Genomic DNA, 19,958 nt, shown 5'->3' on the forward strand with positions numbered 1-19,958 from the left:
CTAAATATTCACTGTTTCCTATGTGTAAGATCCTGTACTCAACGTGTGAGGTACATTATGCCTGTCTACTAGGAACTTAAAATCTGAAACCCAGAACAACATTCTGGGAAAAGTAGAAAGAGAGGGGCAGAGGAGCCCAAATGAGAACCAGGCTTGGAGAGTAGGGGTTTACTGGATAGTTCTCTTTCTGAGCCAAGAAGGAAAGCGAGAAGACTGGGGAGGTTAGGAGGCTGCAGAGCCATGAGTACAAGAGGAAGCACTATAGAAACTCAAAACAATGACTCATATCAGTATGGGAGCAGGTACAGAGGGTTGCAATCTCAAAATGAAGGAGTTAGAGATGGAAAAGAAGGAGTTTAAATAATGAAAAGTCTTGGACTAAATAAATGTGGGAACTGACAATGCTGACTCACTTTTCTGTTTTTTAATATATTTGGATCAAGATTTGAGAAGTAAAGATTGGAAGAAGACATGGGATTTTAGCAAACTATGCCGTTATCTACCATGCCATATGCATGTTAAGGTCAAATGGCACACAAAGCACTGTTTCAGTGTTTTTAAACACATCTTAACACATCTAGCAGAGGATTAAGGTTCTTCATACACATATAAACTTCAAAAAAACTTTACCCAATAGAAAAATTAGAATAAAAACATAATTTATAGAAAAAAACACAAATGGAACATTTGAAAAACATATGGAAAATGCTCAGTTTCAGAAGCCAAATGCCATGAAAACAAGATTCCCAAATGGAAAATAGTTATGGGATAGGAAATATATAGTATATATCTTTACACTGCTTATTGCAGTGGGAATTAAGACATTGATTTGAAGTACTTCAGCAACACACACACACACACCTTAAGATATCTGATTCCTTGACCCACTAATTATATGTAGCCATTAAAAGTATTCTCAACTTTTTCATGAAATGGATACATATTCACAATATAATGTTAAATGAAAATAACAAGGATATAAAACTACCTACAGAATTATATGTACATATGGAGGGAAAAAAGTTAGAAGGAAACATATTAAATCATATTAACAGTAGTTATCCCTGAGTTGTACGATTATTTTCATTTCTCAATATATCTAGGCTTTTAAAAATTATCATACAACGCTTTACATGTGGCACAAGAAAGGCTGCATTATGGTTTTATTTTCACAAGTCAATAGATTGTATTTGGCTGAAAAGGAAAAGTGAATTCCTCTTGATTTTTGAATGCTCAGGGCCTAATATAGTGTGTAACACAGAATAGACCCTCAAACATGGTTAAGCTAACAAAGGACTGGCTGGCTGTAGAGGCCAGACAGAGATATAAAGATAGAAAGACGAATGGACAGATAGTTTTAAAAGTCTTCAGCATTTAGTAAAATTCATATCTTTTCTAGGATTTTTAGGGGATAACGGAACTCATAATTTGACAGACCTTAGAGAAAATAAAAGGATGAGGAAGAAAATTAAAGAAATGATCTTTTCAAGGATACAACGAAGTGAGACTTAATCAATTGAGCTAATTCTTCTACCAACTTTAATCCCTTTTCCAAATTTCACTCACATCTATAAACACATCTACTTCTTAGACAGATAAGAGAAAGTAACTTCAAAAGCAGTGACACAATTTCTCCTTCCATCTACCAGGAGGATAAATTTACATTCTCAGAACCACTGAAAGCTATGTCTAGGTGAACCCAACTCCTCCATAAAATCTCCAAGGAGAGCTATCAAAATTAATGCTTAAACTTCAGTAGACTACTGCAAGGGAGAGATAAGCTCACTGGATACACACTTTTTATTTTTTATTTTTTTTTGAACTCTTGCTCTGTTGCCCAGGCTGGAGTGCAGTGGTATGATCTTGGCTCACTGCAACCTCCACCTCCTGGATTGAAGCAATTCTCCAACCTCAGCCTCTTGAATAGCTGGGATTACAGGCACGCCCCACCATGCCCGGCTAATTTTTGTATTTTTAGTAGAGACGGGGTTTCACCATATTGATCAGGCTGGTCTCGAACTCCTGACCTTGTGATCCACCCACCTCAGCCTCCCAAAGCGCTAGGATTACAGGCGTGAGCCACTGTACCCAGCTGGATAAACACTTATTTTTATCTATCTTTGGACGCAGAGGCAATGAGGGTGGCTCTGCCCAGAAACTATCACATTTTCTTTGTGTATGCATAATTTCTTGGTAAGGAGATGCATTATAGATTATATCTCAATTTTCCAACTTACCTGAGGGTAACAGATATGTGTTCTTCACCCACACTGGCATTACAGTGACAAAGGCTTGGGCTCAATGCCCAAGGCTGAAATCTGGTATGAGTTTAAACTTGCTTAGATGTGTGAACTTTGGAGAGAGGAAGTGTAATTTATTATTTTATTGTGTTAATATTTCTTGCACCAGATTTGGGTTTTTTCCCAATGTTTGCATCACCATTATTTCTCCCTCAAAATGGCTGGTTGTTCTTCACTCCATAGACTCAAATGCCATTTCCCAGTTTCAAATCTCCACCAACAATTCTAGATAATATCTCAAAATTGCATTGGTTGGTGCAGGGAGAGGATAGACAGAGAGAAATGACATGGAGCGTTACAATCAGGCAGTTTAGGGCTTCAGTTCTTACTAGCTTTTAGACTTTAGGCAGGCTATTAAACTTCTCAGAAGCTTGGGTATGGTTTTTTTTTTTTTTTTTAAAGAAGCTAAGACCTTCTAGGTTGCAGAACAATTGTGAAAATTAACAGTATATACTATATGTACCTGGCACAGGGAACACATTCAGTAATAATAACTATTATTATCAATAATTCCTCTGTAAACAAATTATTTGTGGATTTCTTTTCAAACTATGCATTTTCATATAAATGCTCAAATGTCAAAGAAATATTTCTTTTCCAACTTTTTCCCTGTTGTGCTCATTATGAAGTCGATGTCTCCCCGTGTAGAAGAATAGCTTTACAGAATATTTCAGCTACACACAAATTATAGAAAGAAATCATCATAAGGAATCTACAAGCCATTAAAATAAAAACATACATGAGGGTTAAAATTTAGGATTTGGTCTGAAAACATTTAAGTCCAGGATGAGGTAGAATTTAAAATATGTAACAATTATTCCCAATATTTGTAATATAAAAAAAATTGAGCCCCCTGCTGGGTTCAGGAACTTGCTAAAAGTACTCAACTTGCTGAACGTACAGTCTAGTAACACAGATAACTATGCTCATGAACGTTTTAAGATGTGATTTAAAGCTCTTGCCTTACTGTTTTCTGCAATTCTAAACTAACATACCATGAAATTTTCCCAGTCCAAATCAAGCCCTCACACTGAAAGACCCCTCTTAAGCCAGATCCCCTAAAACCTCATCCCAACTTTGCCGTCTTTCTTCCAAAAAGCTACTAAGGCTCTGTCAAGGTAATGATCAATGACTATGGTAGGCAATTAATTCAGCTATGCCTTATAAACAGGTCATTTTGGTGGTATTTTCAAGAAACCAGAATTTGACATCCCATAACAATAGTTGTGCATTTATGGATTCAATCCAATGACAATGACATTATAATAGACCTTCCGCTAGAAGTCTTGGCTGACAGGTAAACCACAACTATTCGGATTCTTTCTAACATAAAACACCAAGATTCACAAGCTCATTGTCCAGTCACAAAACAAGCAGAACACCAGCTACTTTTCTAAGCAAGTTGAAGGCCCCTCCTAGTGGCCAAGTGCTATCCAGACCTTTAAGAAAACACTTTTTTTTTTCAACTGACTGTTCAAAATCAAGACCTTTTTGTCCTCAGGGTGATGGTACATCCATAGCGCAAAATGCAACATCGTAGCAATTACACCAATATTTCACACTAGTTTTGAAAACTCCTCTGGGGCTTTTTGGCCCACACTAGTTAGATAAACTGCCCACATTGATCTAATTTGCTCAATAATTGCTCAATTCTCCAATTTATTGCCCAGATGTAGCCAAATTTCTCCCTGTGGACAGGGAAGATATAATGACAGCTTATGACTAAAATGCATCAAATTGCACATACTATTGCAAGTAAGGCAGAGGCCATGAGAGAGGGTTCAGGCATCGAAGGTCCCAAGTCCCCAAGTCAAAGGAGAAACAGCACAGTCGGGCACCATGTGACCACAGAAATGATGAGGCATCTCTTTGCCTCCTACTACAGAGAACCGCTATCTGAGCTGGAGACGCTGGAGCAGGAGGTCAGTCATGTCCCCCATATACTTCAGAGCAAGGTCAACTCTGAGGATAGGGGATTCTACTCTTTCAAAAGCTCTGCCACAGTGAGTGGCCCTGATCGTTGGTGACTGCTTCCTGCCACCACAGCTTCCTGCCACCAGAACTTGTGGGGATCTTTGAGGCCTGGGAACACTTTTCAAACAAGACATCCTCAGGGAAGTCATACACATTCCATACCAAACAATTTGTCATAAGCTCTACAGCAGCTGAAATGAATCCCTCTTCCTTTCTGAGCTCATCCACGATGACATGCATCTCTCTATTCTCTCCTGACTTGGTGAAGACTAAATGTTTGGGGTGGGTGGGGAAAGTAGGAGAGACAGAAGAGAAGCAGTGGGGGGAAAGAAGGAAAATAAAAACCAGCATCCATTCGTCCATGAATTCAGCAAATTATTATGTATACTCGTTATGTGCCAAGCACGGAAGATACAGTCACCATTTTACCCTAATGGATGGAGTTAAATAAAACCATCACAAACAAAAATATATAATTACAAATCATTTTAGATATTTGGAGAGTAAAGTATGGGGTGCTATAAAAGAGTTTCACAACAGGAAGTGATCTGGTCTTGGGAATCAGAACAAGCTTCCCTAAAGAAAGAATGTCTGGGCTTTGCAGTGCCGCATGAGTGGGTGGAGACTGTCTAGGTATAGGGCGATGGGAAGGAGAAATGGGAGGAAAAAGAAAAAGCAGCCTAAGTAAAAGCCATGAGATATGAGGCCAGTGCTTCTCAAACTTTATTTGGCAAATGAACTTCTGGGATCATGTGGAATGGCAGATTTCAATTCAGTGGGCCTGGAAGAGGGACAGAGATGTCGCATTTCTAAAGAGCTCACAGGTGAGACCCACATTGCTGGTGGGAGTCCTCCCTTTGTGTAGCAAGGATGGAGAGGTTCTGTCTGAAGGCCAGAGTGGCCAAAGCAGAGAGGACAAGGATGAGGGACAGTGATAAGGTCAGAGAGGTTGACAGAGGCTGGACCCTGCCTGGCTGCTCAGAACATCTTCAAGAATCCAGTCTAAGAGACAGGGAAGCCATGAGGGTCTCCATTTTCTTTGCTTTCTTCAAGTAACCTTCCTTGGAGTTTCATTTTCCCTGGGAGACAGCACTTTGCAATATCTAAAGTGTAAGTGAGAGCAAAGGTGTTTATGGACTTCAGGGCTTCTAAGAGCCAATAAAGCACAGCTCCTCCATCACAGACAGCCCATTAACAACCCATGTTTATTGGTAAAACTCCTCTGAACTTAATATGCCTTTGTCAGCAAAAGTAATTGATCTTGGCCGGTTAATCTGGCTGGTTTTACAGACAGAGGACTTGCTGCTCTTTTAAGAGTGTCCTAGCACTCTGTGGGCTATACTCCCTCCTGTAAGCAATTTCCAAGAACACTGAGCCCCTGGGGTTCTTAAAATAGTTTGGTAAAAAGAACACAAACATCTCTCATTGGCACCTTGGTCTTTAGTCTCACAACATTGAAGACAGGTTTTACAGAAATGTCTGCGCCGGCTGCTACCAGTCTGTTTCCTGAAAAGTTGACTGAACAAAGCCACACAAAGCTGTCTGCTGTACAGTTAAGCAGGTAGGAAGCCAAGGTATGCTTTAACCAACACTCAGTATACTTTATAAACTACTGTTTGCTTCAGTGTTAGGAAAGAATCCTCTTTCCATTTAAAAATGAATATAGTACTTATTTGCACTGAACACATCTCATAAAGAATGCACTCAAGTATGACTCAGACTGCTGTATGGAACAGCTAATGGGACTCAAGCTGTCACTCCCCTGATGAATATTGGGACTCTGAAGAAGTGGTTCTCTTGGCTTTTTTATTTCCATAATGGGTAAACAGGGATGATGCAGTTTAACAAGTGATAAGAAAACACCATGTTTTCTGAGTGAGTCATGATGATAGTCACACCTAAAAATGTTAGGTCTGCTTCTGGAATGGATAAGAGCAAAAGGTTGTGAAATCCCCTCCAGATAATCCGCAAATGTTATCATGTTCTCAATTGTCTGGAATGCCATAGAGATGGACACGCTGAAACCAGGATGTACAATCATGTGTGAGGCATTTGTTTCATGATCTCAAGAATCCATCTCAATAAGACAGTGTCTTCCTGGTGGTCTGTCTCTCTGTCACCACATCACAAAAACATCAGTAGACAGATTTTCACAAATTCAGAGAGTGTAACTAAGTGGTTTGGACCACAAATACAAGCCACATGCCATATACAAGCCACTTGCCAGTGGGGACACCATGAAGAGTTTGCAGTTCATCCACTGGAGCTGGATAATACCCCCGAGGGATGCTTCACACACACACACACACACACACACACAACTCCCTAGGGTGTGCCTCCAAGGCAAACAGTAAGCTAGTGATAAGGGGATATCTGACCAGAGTTACTCTCCCAGGCAAGAATAGGCTGGCCAGCTTGGAAGGGCAGAAGTTACAGGATGGAAGAGGAAACATTATTCTTTCTTAGTGTACTACATCAAAAGACAGCAATAGGAAAGAAGAAGGGGGACACCATTGTTGAGCAGCTGCCAGTGGTGCTAAGCACGGAGGAGGAGGGAAGGAAAGATGGCAGGGAAGCTATAGCAAATGAGAGCCATGGAGTCTCAGGAATACAAAAGAGAAAACATTTGCTTCTCCTTGGGGGAATCATGTTCTCAGGGAGTTGCAGTGGGGTGGTGATAACAGACTTGGAAAGGTCAAGATTCACCAGGTGAGCAAGCAGAAGAAAGGAATTACAGACAGGATAGCAGCATGAGCAAAGGACTGGAGGCGAAAGAGAGTAATAGGTTTGGGGAAAAGCTAAAGGCTTAGTCTTCCAAACATGTTTATGCATATGTGTGCATGCATATGCATCTGCATATATACACATACATATTCACAAACACATGAATGTATAGATGTTTATGTGCATATATATGGACACATATGCACACATACATATGTTGTAGCTGACTCTGTTGCTGCCATACCCACATCCTCTCACCCTTACCACTTGGTGCGTGCACATGCCCATACTTCTAACTTCCAGTCCAGTTAGTCCCTGATGATATTTTGACTTAAGCGATATGCATTCAGTAGAATATGTACTTTTGATTCTGCTTTTCACTTTAAGTACAGTTTTTAAGAAGCTTAATGAGCTATTCAATACTTTATTATAAAATAGGCTTCGTATTAGATGATTTTGTCCAACTATATGCTAATATAAATGCTCTGAGCATGCTGAAGACAGGCTAGGCTAAGCTACAGTGTTCAGTAGGTTAGGTGTGTTAAAGGCATTTTTAACTTAAGGTATCTTCAACTTACAATGCATTTATCGGAGCATAACTCCACTGTAAGTTGAGAAATATCTGTTTTTGTGTTTCTTCCTCTTGCTGCTAAAGACTACTCTGCCCCTTGAGGGGTAGGCTAGAAATGTTACCCAATCAAGACCCCCCGGGATCAGCCCTCAACCAAAGCCTGGTTGGAGTTGGTGTGTAGACATTTCAGTTCTCTCACTCCTTCAGTGAAAACATTCTGAGGCAGGAATTTTACACTGGCTTCCAGACTTTCCCCAGCAAGACTAAGCTCTGGTCACACACAATGGTAGCTCACTTGGTGTCAAAGTCTACTTGTACTATTACAACAAAATATCTGAGAGTGGGTAACTTATAAAGAACAGGAATTTCTTTCTCACAGTTCTGAATGCCGGGAAGTCCAAGATCAAGGTGCTGGCAGGTTTGGTGTCTGGTGAGGGCTGCTCTCTCTGCTTCCAAGATGGCGCCTTGTTGCTGCAACCTCCAAAGGTGAGGAACACTGTGTCCTTACATCGCGGGAGTGACAGAAGGGCAAGAGAGATGAACTTCCTCCCTCAAGCCCTTATATAAGGACACTTGGCCATTCATGAGAGCAGAGACTTCGTGGCTTAATCACCTCCTAAACGTCCCACCTCTTAATACCACCACAATGGCAATTAAGTTTCAACCGAATTTTGGGGGACATTCAGACCATAGCACTCAGTGACATTCCCTCAACTGGCTGCTTCTTCATCCTTGTCTCCCCTCCACACTCTTCTGCCCATGCCTTCTGTATCTCCCAGATAAACTACTTACACATATATACTTGTCTCAAGATCTGTTTCTGGGGCATCCAATCTTAAACATGTGTATGTTAGAAACGTGTTGAGAAATATCTTAGAAATGTGTATGTTTGTATTTGTATGTATAGGCATGTTTTTATATACATATATATGTGTGTGTGTATAGATACATGCAATTATAGATATAGAGATATACAAACAAATATATAGTCATATAAATACTATATACATGCTCCAGTGCATAATAGGTTTGTATTTCTCTATATATACAACTTTCTATTTCTACCAAAGCAAAACAGGTTTTTACATGCAGTCTTCATTTGTACAAGGGAAGCTGCAGCCTAACATTATGAACACCTCTCTGGCAGCCTCCTCAGTGGGGCATGTGGCCTCGCACAGGTCCCGTCTAAAACCCTTCTTCAGCTTTGCCCCCTCACACAGCAAGACGGCACCCCACACCTGCACGCACCTCACATGCCAAAGCTTCCGAGCTGGCTGCCAGGGCAACACTGGCAAACTCCATGCCTCCTAGTTAAACTCCATGCCTCCAGGCCATACATTTGGAATATATTCCATTCTAAAGTGAACATCTCCACAGTTACCATCCTCAAGAGAGGGCCATTTGCTGCCAAGACATTACTTTTTTTTTTAGTGTACTCCATCAAAAGGTAGCAAAAATGAAAGAATATTAAAAACCAGATTATTTTACTAACAAGCTACAAAAAAGCGAGCTTACACCTCAAATGTGTGTGTTCATAAAAGAAAAACTGCTCTCATGACACTCCCCATACCCAAGCTGGTACACCAAAGTCCTATCCTCAAGCAAGAACTCCATTGCCTCTCCCATTTATTCTATTCATCTAAAGACTGATATCAGGAGCATAATCAAAGTCATCCGTCGCCCTTTGAGTGCTGAGGGTGGCACTGCAGAAAACTAGAAATAATACAGGAATACACAAAATTAAATATAAGGATATGAGAAAGGAATAGACTCCAGGTCTGGCAAGAACTCACTAGGCAGGAAAACTTGGTGTTTCATTCATCATGCATTGTGTTTAGAAACATATGAAATCAGAATGCCTGCAGTACATTTTGGTTTGTGACCCCTGTACATATCATCTCTAAGCTCATTTCCAGTTCCAGCACTGGAGAACTCTGGCCGGCTGTCACTGGTACAGCTGCAGGAACTTTCCATTTTCTTTACCACCTTCTAAATTTCCTCTCCAAGGAGGCTCAGCTGCCTGACCTTGGCACACCTTTACCCGGAAAGGCAGTTCATTCAGATGCACATTTACGATTTCCTATTGAAATATGCCTTGTTTTTCCTCAGTCTACTCCCAAAAGCATAAGATTATTTTTTAAAAATTATCAGAAAGCTTCATAGTTTACAGTATGGAAGAAATACAATTGAGAAATGGGTAATATTTAATGGTAAATAGAAATCATTTACATAAAAAATAAGGCTATTTAGGCCAGGCATAGTGGCTCACACCTGTAATCCCAGCATTTTGGGAGGCTGAGGCGGGCAGATCACTTGCAGTCAGGAGTTCCAGAGCAGCCTGCCCAACACGGTGAAACCCCATTTCTACTAAAAATACAAAAATTAGCCAGGCATGGTGGTGCACACCTGTAATCCCAGCTACTTGGGAGGCTGAGGCAGGAGAATCACTTGAGCCTAGAGTCAGAGGCTACAGTGAGCTGACATAGCGCCACTGCACTCCAGCCTGGGAGACAGAGCAAGACTCTGTCTCAAAAAATAAAAAATTAAAAAATAAAGCTATTTAGTCAAAATTAGCAGGAGAGGAACAATATGGCGGTTGAGTTGGAATATGCAAGCTCATGCCTATTTTCATGAGTACTTTGTGTTTTTTATATATTATTATATACATGATGTACATTATGTATATTGCATATGTTTTATATCTAGATATACAGACACATACATATATACTCTCTTCCTCCCTCCCTTTCTTTTTACCTCCTTCTCCCCCATACAAAAGCTATCACACTTGATCATATTTCCTCTAATCTGTATTCTCTAGGTTGGGTGCATGTGTGCTGAAGGGAGGAGGAAAGATTTTCGAAAAGACATGTAGAGAAACAACAAATGCTATGATTTATGATGATCCACATATGATTCTGTTTTGGTGAAATTAGGATGCTAGAGTTACCCATGTATTTTCCTTTTAATATTCTGAGATGCAGACTGAGTCACAAGTGACTTGGAAAATGTATGTTCTTTCTTATAACAGATTAAAAGCTTAAAAAATAGATGGTTGTACTAATTCCCTACTGTAAATAACTTGGAGCAGCTGGTTAAGACTAGATTCCCTATCACTACCACCACCACTGACTTCACCCTAAATTTAACATATATTAATGTAAAGGATCCCTTTAAAATAATAGCACTGCCAAGTTCTTTTTTATATCTAAGCTTGTTGGAGAGATCATTAGTATACGGCTTAGAATTTAGTAATGCTTGGAAAGACAAGCCTATAACTTTGTCTAACTCCTCTTCTGCCCTGAACCCAACATTTCAGGCAATTTCCTCCTATCCACTCTGCAACCTGTAAATGATCAGCCCTCAAACCAGGTTCTCACCCCTCAGGATGCACAGAAGCAAGCTGTGTTTGTCCCCATCACTTCTTATTTGGCTGCACTAAAAAACCAAGCAGCTGCCTCAGCAAGAAGCTCCTCAACTCCTGAGGAACAGAAAATCCATGCCTTCTCCAAAAAAAGGAGGCATGTGGAGGAAAGGCAGCCTCTCTTCCTCACGCTTCGGAGCAGAGTTTCTCAATCGGGAGCAAGTTTGCCCTCCATGGGCCAATGGGTGGTCTGCAGACATTGGTGGTGGTATAGCTGGAGGGGTTTACTGGCATCCAGTTGGTGGAGCCAGGGGACCTTGCTAAACATCCTGCAATGCACAGGACAGGCCCATGAAGAAGAATTTCCCAGCCCAGAATGTCAGTAGCGCCGAGCCAGGTGGATGAGCTTATCCCTCGGCTCCACATCAGGAGGGACTGACATTTCCCCAGAAAGGAGTCGAGGGAGAGGCTGTAGGGTGCTCCTGGTGAGCACAAGCAGTGCTTAGCCCGAAGGATACCCTGTGAACATCCACAGCAGGACTTACAGTGCAGGAACACTTGGTACATTTGCTTCCTTCCGGCTGAAATTCCTCTCCTTCTTGATACTGCACACCCTCAAACACACAACCTGGAAAGCAGAGAAGAGTTTAGAATTAGGGCAACAGCCACCGTCATTCAACCTGACACAATCCTTCTATCCACAGTTCATCCATTGCCTATCTCCACCCAGCCAAGTGTCTTCTTCAACCAGTGAACAAGATTGCTGCATAGTGTGAAAAGAAAAAAACAGAGGCAAAAGATGGGCATGGGACACGAAACCCCAAAGATTCTGGAAAACAAATAAGACATTGGAACCCAGGACAGCCCAAGGGGCAGCAGTGCACCATAGAGAGCCATGCAGGGAGCTGCATGGTGATCATGCTGCCCACTGCCAGAGGGACCAAACCCAGAGGGGCCAGAGGAGGCAGATGGAAGGCCAAGGGAGAGAAGTCAACCATGAGCTCAGAACAGATGACACCAGGGGCCCCACTCAATGAGTACCTAAGAATGGCACAGCCTCTACCGCATCCTAGGTACCCCTACCTCACTCCATATCCTCAATGATCCTACAAAGTAGGGACTTTCATCACTCTTTTCACAGATAAGGAAAATGTGGGTCAGAGGGGAAAGTAACTCACCCCAGCTGGCAGGTGGCAGAGCTAGAATTCAAAATCAGTTCTGACCCATCTGCTGCACTGTTCAGAGGACCAGGTACAAAGGCAAGAAGGGGCAGAGGCAGGACAGGAGGTATCACATGGGTTTTCAGCCCCACACTCTCTGTTAAAGGGACTGTGGCCCCCTCCAAGTTTGAGCTAATAATAGGACCAAAACCCAGGAGGTGTTCCCTATTCAGAAAGATGCCCAGGACACTGCCAGATTCCAAAGAGAGGTCATAAATGGCAGGACGCACAGACCAGACAGGAACCCTGTGTCACACAGGCCATGGGACAACTATGAGTTAACAGCAAAGCCACTTTCCTCAGGACTGACCTCACAAGGTGCTGGGCCAGGACAGCTGAGGTCACTTTCTCCACGGAAGACAGTGCTGGGAGCAGAGCTAGCAGTGGGCAAAAGTTAGCCAAAGCGGGGTCTTGTGGAAGACTGCTCCACGCCCCTGAGAATGAGTGTTCAAGGCCTGCCAGCTAAAGCCATCTGCAGAACCCACCAAGCTCTTGGAGCTGCTGGTTCCTGACAAAGAAGAATGGGCATTACCCTCACCTGATCTGGCCACTGACCTTATTCATCTTAAGCTAGATACAGAGCCCTTTGTTAAATGGAAGACATGCAGACAAGTGCTACTGAGCCTGAAGTTGCATTACCAAGTGAAACTGTGGTTTAAAAAAATGCCCCAGGCATAAGATCTGTATGCTACTGGCATGCAGAGTTAGCAATCAACCAGCTCCTTGGTATTCTCAGTGATGCCAGAAGGCTTGGTAACTGTGGGGCCCTCCTAGTGGCTGTATCTCAGCACTGTTACTATGGCAGATACCCAGTCGTCTCTCTTTAAGGTGCACTTCCAACAAGGCAGCTTTAATTCTTTCATACAGGTTTGCACCACTGATTTTGTCATACAGATTGCCAGATTAACTATAACAATCTACACTTGACCACTTAAAGGAATTTTAAATGAAAATTCTATGCAAATTGTTTCCATCACAACCCACCATTCCTGAGCAAAGAGCCCAGCGAAAAGGAAAGAGCAGTCGACCAAGAATGCCCTAAAATCTGCTTCGGGAAGAAACTGACCATGGATTACGTGTTTGTCATTACACATAATGCCATTTCCTGATCTATGCCAGTCCTTCCGAGTGACCAAGGAGGATATCCAAGGCTTCTCTTGACTCTCCCTCTCTAGATTTGGCTGAAGACTCCCTCACAAGACAAAAGATAATGCCTTGTGGATACAGTTCCTTCTGGATCCTCCAATTTGCATCCCAAAGGCTGGCCTTTGAAATTAAGGAGAGGGAATGAAATTGATTCATGACTCCATAACTGAGGACACAGAGCCTGCCCAGGTGTCAGGGGGCTGGTGGGTGACACTGGCACACCAATTCTTAAAGATTTGCCTCCCAGAGCACCTGGACCTAAGCTTCTCAATTCTTGCAGCATGTATGGGCATGGGAGGTAGTGCCCTATGGTGGTCAGAAAAGAGGAGGGGCTGGATCCCAACCCCATCTTCGGCCCTTACTCACTCACAGACCTCAGGCAGGCACTTATTCTCGGTGGGCCTAATTTCTTCTTGTGTAAACAGTGGATGGCTGTGAGGACTTAGCACTGTAATATGAGCAGTCATGGAGTTCAGCCCTTTCCTTCCTAGAAACCCAACCAAAAAGAGAGTGGAAGAAGCAATGGCTCAAATATAACTTCAACTGCTGAAATAGATCACTCTGCTGTTTGTGTACCCACAGTTTCAAAGGCAGCCTGAAAATATGACTATCTCCTAAGTGAGGAGAATGTTCTACAGGGTGAGAGGTCTTGGGCTTGAAGTATTCCATTTCATTATTGTTGGTCCATGATGGATCCCATGGTTATGAGGAGAGGGCAGCTCTGAGTTGATTCTGGGTCAACAAAGCAACAGTCGGCCGGGCACAGTGGCTCACACCTGTAATCCTAGCACTGTGGGAGGCCGAGGCAGGTGGGTCATGAGGTCAGGAGATCGAGACCATCCTGACTAACAGGGTGAAACCCCATCTCTACCAAAAATACAAAAAAATTAGCCAGGCATGGTGGCGGGCGCCTGTAGTCCCAGCTACTTGGGAGGCTGAGGCAGAAGAATAGCATGAACCCGGGAGGTGGAGGTTGCAGTGAGCCGAGATCATGCCACTGTACTCCCGCCTGGGCAGCAGAGAGAGACTCCATCTCAAAAAAATAAATAAATAAAATAAATAAATAAATAAAAAATAAAGCAACAAGTCTACTCAACACAACTGAATTCATATTTAAGAGCTATGATATTTTTAAATCTATATGGTATATAAAATATGCTCTGTTATCAATGTCAGGGTTGGCTGTGTATAGAAATTATCTGGGAGATCTGAGACCCCAGAGTTCCTCAGAGATTCTGATGGAATTGGTCTGGGATACAGCTTGATCATCAAGACTGATTTTTTTAAGGATTTCCAGGTGACTCTGGTATGCAGCCTGGACAACTACTGATCTCATTGACTAAAGATCCTGTAGGCATTTAAGGATACAGTTAGGTGATACAAACCTTTCAACGCATTCTGAGGGAAAAGCACTCAAGCAATCTCTGCTTGATAGACACAAAATAACTGGATAATGGAAAAAATAATTTTACTTTCAACCAGTTTTTGGCTTTCATGTAAGCTCATGAACAATACAAGCTTTGCAGAAATCCCAGTGTGAAAAGGAAGCTGAATAAAGACAGCCAGGGGAGCTGAGAAGGGTTAGACATAAGTGGAAGCTGGCTATCCTTGTCATTCAAGGATGAGAAAAGGCTGAACTCTGAAAGGGACCATGCCTTTCAGACCGCATGGAAGAAAGCGACAGGTGCCTGAGAATGGAGCAGGAGCTCATCTCTGCAGAGTGTCCCGTGGTGCCTTAGGCACTTCAGAGGAAGTTTCCAAGAACAGAAGGCCCTTTGGAGATTAACCTCAAAAGCAGAGCAGTAGTCGTATTACCACTCTTGAGGAAAAGCACTCAGAAAAAAAACAACAACAACAAAATGCAGAACACCTGTCGGAGACTATCGGCCAGTGGCTTAAGAGATCAGGAAAAATCTCTCACCTCAAAATCCCCAGGCTTGTATGTAAAGGCAGGAAAAGATGCAGGAGGCCTTTGTAATCCTGTTCAGAAAAGTAAAAGGAAACGTTCCAGCCACTGCAAAGGAAAGATCCTTTTGCTGTCAGCTAGAAAGCAGGTCCCTCTAAAAAAGACAGAGGGTTCACCTTGTTGAACCACACAGAAAACTGAGACTAGCAAAACCCTAAGCTAAATTCACTTAGGGACACAGCTCTCAGTTTTCAGAAAACATCTGGTCACCTCATCACCATGGCCAGCTCTGGCCAGGATTTTGCAATATGAAGCAGTAAAAAGACATTTCTGGAAGCCAGAGAAAGCCACAGCCTTTTCTTCCAAAATAAGCACTACCTGTAGCTCTGTGGAGTGGAAAGCAGACCTTGGAGCCTGGAGAACCTGCATGCCAGGACCTCCAGCACATTGCATTCATGCTGGGCACACCAAGGAGGCCAAGCGGATATTTCTATGCAAAGGAGCTCGCTCTCTAAACCCATTAGGTACACAGATGTAAAGGGAAGAAAATTTCCAACAAGAGGGCTTGGGAGATTCATGCATTCCTGAGGGAACACACAGAGATTTCCAGCCTCCCCTTCCTGAGAATGTTACCTGGACATGTGGGGCAGCACATTCCCAGATGCTCCAAAGGGTTTTTACAGTGAACAACACAGCGCACCTCAGACTCTGTGACAACGCCCTCCTGAAACACAGAACACCACAAGCAAAGTCAGCCCGGAATTCCCACGGAGTTACTACTTTTGGAAAGTGACCTTTGTAGGAGAAGTGTCCAAGCACAAAACCCGCAAAGCTTGGTGGGTGTCAGGGCAAGAGGTATGAGACACCAACGAGTTGAGATCCAGGCTCACCCCAATCAATGCTCTAGAACTCAGTGCAAATCTGTCACGTCTTATTTTCCCTGTCTTTGCTTTCTCTTTGGCCCTAATTTCTTGCTTCCTTTTAAATCTAGTTTTTAAGACCTTCTTGGTGTCAGTAAGTACCCAACAGAATCTAGCTGCTCATTCACAGTTGTTTTAGGTTTTCCACACTCCTATACTTTCTGTCATTGTTATTCACGTCAAGCCATTAATGGTGAGGCATAGAGTATAAGCATCTTAACCCAGACTAGCACCTGGAGATCCTAAATCCTTACCAACCTCCTAGAAATAACTAGACCAGCTCTGCAATCTTAGAAAGGTCACTCTGCCTCACACAGAGCCTGGGTCTCGGTTTTCCTCAAGCATCAAAGGAAGGGATTAGACAAAACTATTTTTAAGTTCATATTATATATGTCAAAATAGAGACTTTAGGGCTTAATAATAAAATCAAGTGAGTCTCAAATTGATATTGGGACTCTAATATCACCTTAATGTCAATTGAAATATTTTTAGAATTAATTTTCAGAGTTGGCCTTCGAGGGGCTTTCTCCAGATTCTCTACCCATTTTGTAAATGGATTTGTGTTTTATTTTTGGTTTGGTTTTTGTTGTTGTCTGTGATGGGAGGGGTGGCACAGGCTGAAAACAAACATAACAAATTGACAACTAGGTCATTTTCTTCATCGTGTCTGCTACCACATCATCTCAACCCAACAAGAAGGGCTACATTCTAAATGTTTTCATATCATGTCAGGCCTGAGGTTTCCACTCACTGGAGAATTTGTTATGGCTTAAATCACATGGGAAAGAAAATAAACAACTAAAGTACCAGCAATATATAACATCACAAAAAGATCCATGCTTTAGTTATGTAACTGAAGCAACGCAAAAAGCTATGCATGGCCCCAAATCAATTTTCCTTCAGTATCTGCAATCCAGATGGAGGATTTAGGTTAGTTCCCAGCATGAATTTCCTGTCCGTGATCTTCAAATTTTCCTCTTCCCATAAGAAATTAAAAGCAGGAAAATAAAGGTAAATTTCTCACCATCAGAGCTCCCTTGGTAGGAAGATATAAGAAATAGGTAGAATTCAATTCAAATGGATCTAGGCCAGATCATTAGACTTCCTGTCATCTGTCTGAGACCTTGTTGTACCCAGTCCATGCAGGCGCTCTACCAGAAGCATTTTTAATAACAGTTTGGCTTTCTGCTTACAACTACCCCTGAAGAGAGTACTATTTCTGTTTTATAGGTGGTTAAAGTGAGGTACAGCAAGGTTAAGCAGCAAGTTATGTGAGTGTCAGAATCCATATTTCACCTATTGTCCTACACTGTATCCTCTGTTACTGATTTTGTGCCCTGAGAAAAGAAGAGCATGCAAAGAGAGGTTGCCATTGTGTCATTCTGCAGAGAAGCAAGAAGACTTCCCTGACAGGTGCCAGTAAATGGCAATTTCCTGCATTCCAAGATAAGGTCTCATACCTAAAGAAGGAAGCAAGTCAGTAGAGGGAAGGTCCCAGGTGAGCAAAGGGGCAGCCTTTGGTAGGTCCCTTCACCGCAGCTTGCTTTTCTGCATATTGAATAAATATTATCCTAGCTAGCAGGGCACAGACAAGGTTTTAGAAAGGAGGAAAAATGAAAGGCAAAGTTCCTCTTAGGTAGGTAACATCCACTTTTTGTGCCCCATCTTACAGGTCAGCATCTCCTGACTCCCAAGGCTGCTGGACTTTAAGATCTCTTTCAACAGTAATTAGAGATTCCTGCATCACTCTTTCTGGGCCCTACTGACCAGAGATGCTAGGCAATTGGAGTTTCAGGATTAACAATGGATAATGGCTTAATGTGTTATTCAGTCAACAAAATAGTCCCTCCCATATAATAGCTTCCACTTAATTTAAACAAGGTCTTCACCCAAAGGCAGTAAAATTCACCCATGGCTGGTCCATGCAACTTGAGGATCTTCAAAACCTCTGACTGTTACATAGGAATACTATGCTAGACTCCAGAGGATATGTGATTGTCTTGTTTAGCATTGTAACCATGGCTTTGGTTTTCTGAGTGCTCTATCAAAGAATGGAAATTTTGCTGGTCAAGAGTCAGGGCATGGGTGAAGTGGTATAAATTTTGGAACAAATGTGGGATTTTGGTGTTATGGAAACTTATTGCTCTCATCCCTTTGCAGTATGACACTGATTGGACCTGCAATCTGGAGTAAAAATCCAGCAAATATTTGTTGATTTAATAACTTATTGTTTATATTTGTTTACCTACTGCTTATTTTAACAAGTAACAGATTTTCTACATAAATAAGCTGAATATTTAACTAAATAAATAGCTGAAGTTCTTATGGATGAACATACCTATCATGGCATATAATAGGAGTGTAACTACATACAATTTAGATTTCAGTAAACTAAATGTCACTATGCTTAAGATAAGAGCAAGGAGAAATATCCATTATTATACTAACCTTTCAATCTCCTTTAAATGCAAAAGCATATCCTTGGACAACGAAATAGGGTTAGGGATAAAATGATTTAACAGCATCTTCTCTACAAAGAGGAATTTTTTAGTTTTGTCAAAATTAGATGAGCATAATTTTTAACAGAGTACATACAAAGAGTTTTTGTGTGCTTGTTTTTTTTAAAGGAGGAGTTTGAAAATTTAGGCTTTTCATTTCTGCTTTAGTTTATCTTGCTGTGTTTAACACCTGACGGGGTTAGAACCATGTGGAATCACTGCTCTTTTCAGAGTTCAATAAGGATCAGCCACAGTGGACTCCCTAGTTGCTGAATTCGTGGTTTTTTAATTTGTCAGGTTGAAATCATCGAGTTACGGTATACTAATTGCTTCAATGTAATAGTTTACAGATTGGATCCAGTTCAAAATCTTTCTAAATCAAAGAAGGGAAACATACATCCTTTAACAAAACCCCCTTTCTGCTAAGAGGAATTCATGTTTTGCTCAAAGATGACTTCACAGGAAGACATGAATTTTCCCCAAGGACATGTGCATCTTCCTGGAGTTTTTCCAGGCACAATTGAACAATGGTGGACAATTCCGCTGTGTGTTTCTGGAAGCAAGTTCTACACAATATCTATGCTGCACCTGTCTCGTTATGATGAATGTCACAGTAAGTACAGACAAGAATACAGTTGCTTTTTCATTGGTTTTTCATTTTTGTTTGGCCTTTTTAGGGTTTTGTTCTGTGTCGTGTGAAGGGGTGACTGAAGAGGACTCTGTGGATTCCTTTTCACTAAAGAGAGAAATAGTTGAACTTTACCTGGCACTGGCGTAGAACACAAGGCTCAGCCGGGCTCTGCCATTTGAAGGAGCTGTTATAGGTATTTCCTTCATAGGTGCAACCTAGACAGGAGACACAGAAGCAGGAAGAAAGGCCAAGAATGGATATGGGTTTCCTTTACTGTGTGAAGCAAAATAAGTTATGTTCTCTAAGCCCAAATTAACGATCACAGGAACCACCATGCTCTTTGGCTACTTTTTCCCAAAACACAACTAAGCCTTCTAAGTATCCACTTGACATTCACTTACATTAATTCATTGACTACTGAAAAGATTAACCTCCTGGATTATATCATCAAGTGCAAAGCCATAGATTGATGAACTCTCATGGCCAAAATGTATAACCTTATGACTTGACTTATGCCTAATGACATATGAGGAGTAACAGAGCTAAAAACACCACTATGAAAAGGGATCTTACATGAGATTAAGTTAACTCAAGATCAAGAGTGAAGCTTAAAACATGATAGAAAATAAAAGCAGAAAATTAAAATACAGGAATTGAACACAAAATTCTATACCCATCCAAGATTGTTGATGAGCTACCGTCTC

General features: G+C 41.7%; 1 protein-coding gene across 1 annotated transcript in view; it reads right to left on the reverse strand.

Moving 5' to 3' along the window:
• Positions 1–19,958, reverse strand: part of BMPER (BMP binding endothelial regulator) — a 252,570-nt gene that overhangs the window by 170,579 nt on the left and 62,033 nt on the right. The window contains exons 4-6 of the mRNA XM_010357797.2: positions 19,387–19,469; positions 15,839–15,929; positions 11,479–11,561 (exon numbers count right to left, since the gene is read on the reverse strand). Coding sequence (XP_010356099.1) covers positions 11,479–11,561; positions 15,839–15,929; positions 19,387–19,469 — 257 coding nt within the window. The remainder of the gene's footprint in view (positions 1–11,478; positions 11,562–15,838; positions 15,930–19,386; positions 19,470–19,958) is intronic.

Source organism: Rhinopithecus roxellana, chromosome 6 (assembly GCF_007565055.1).
Source record: "Rhinopithecus roxellana isolate Shanxi Qingling chromosome 6, ASM756505v1, whole genome shotgun sequence".
NCBI lineage: Eukaryota > Metazoa > Chordata > Mammalia > Primates > Cercopithecidae > Rhinopithecus > Rhinopithecus roxellana.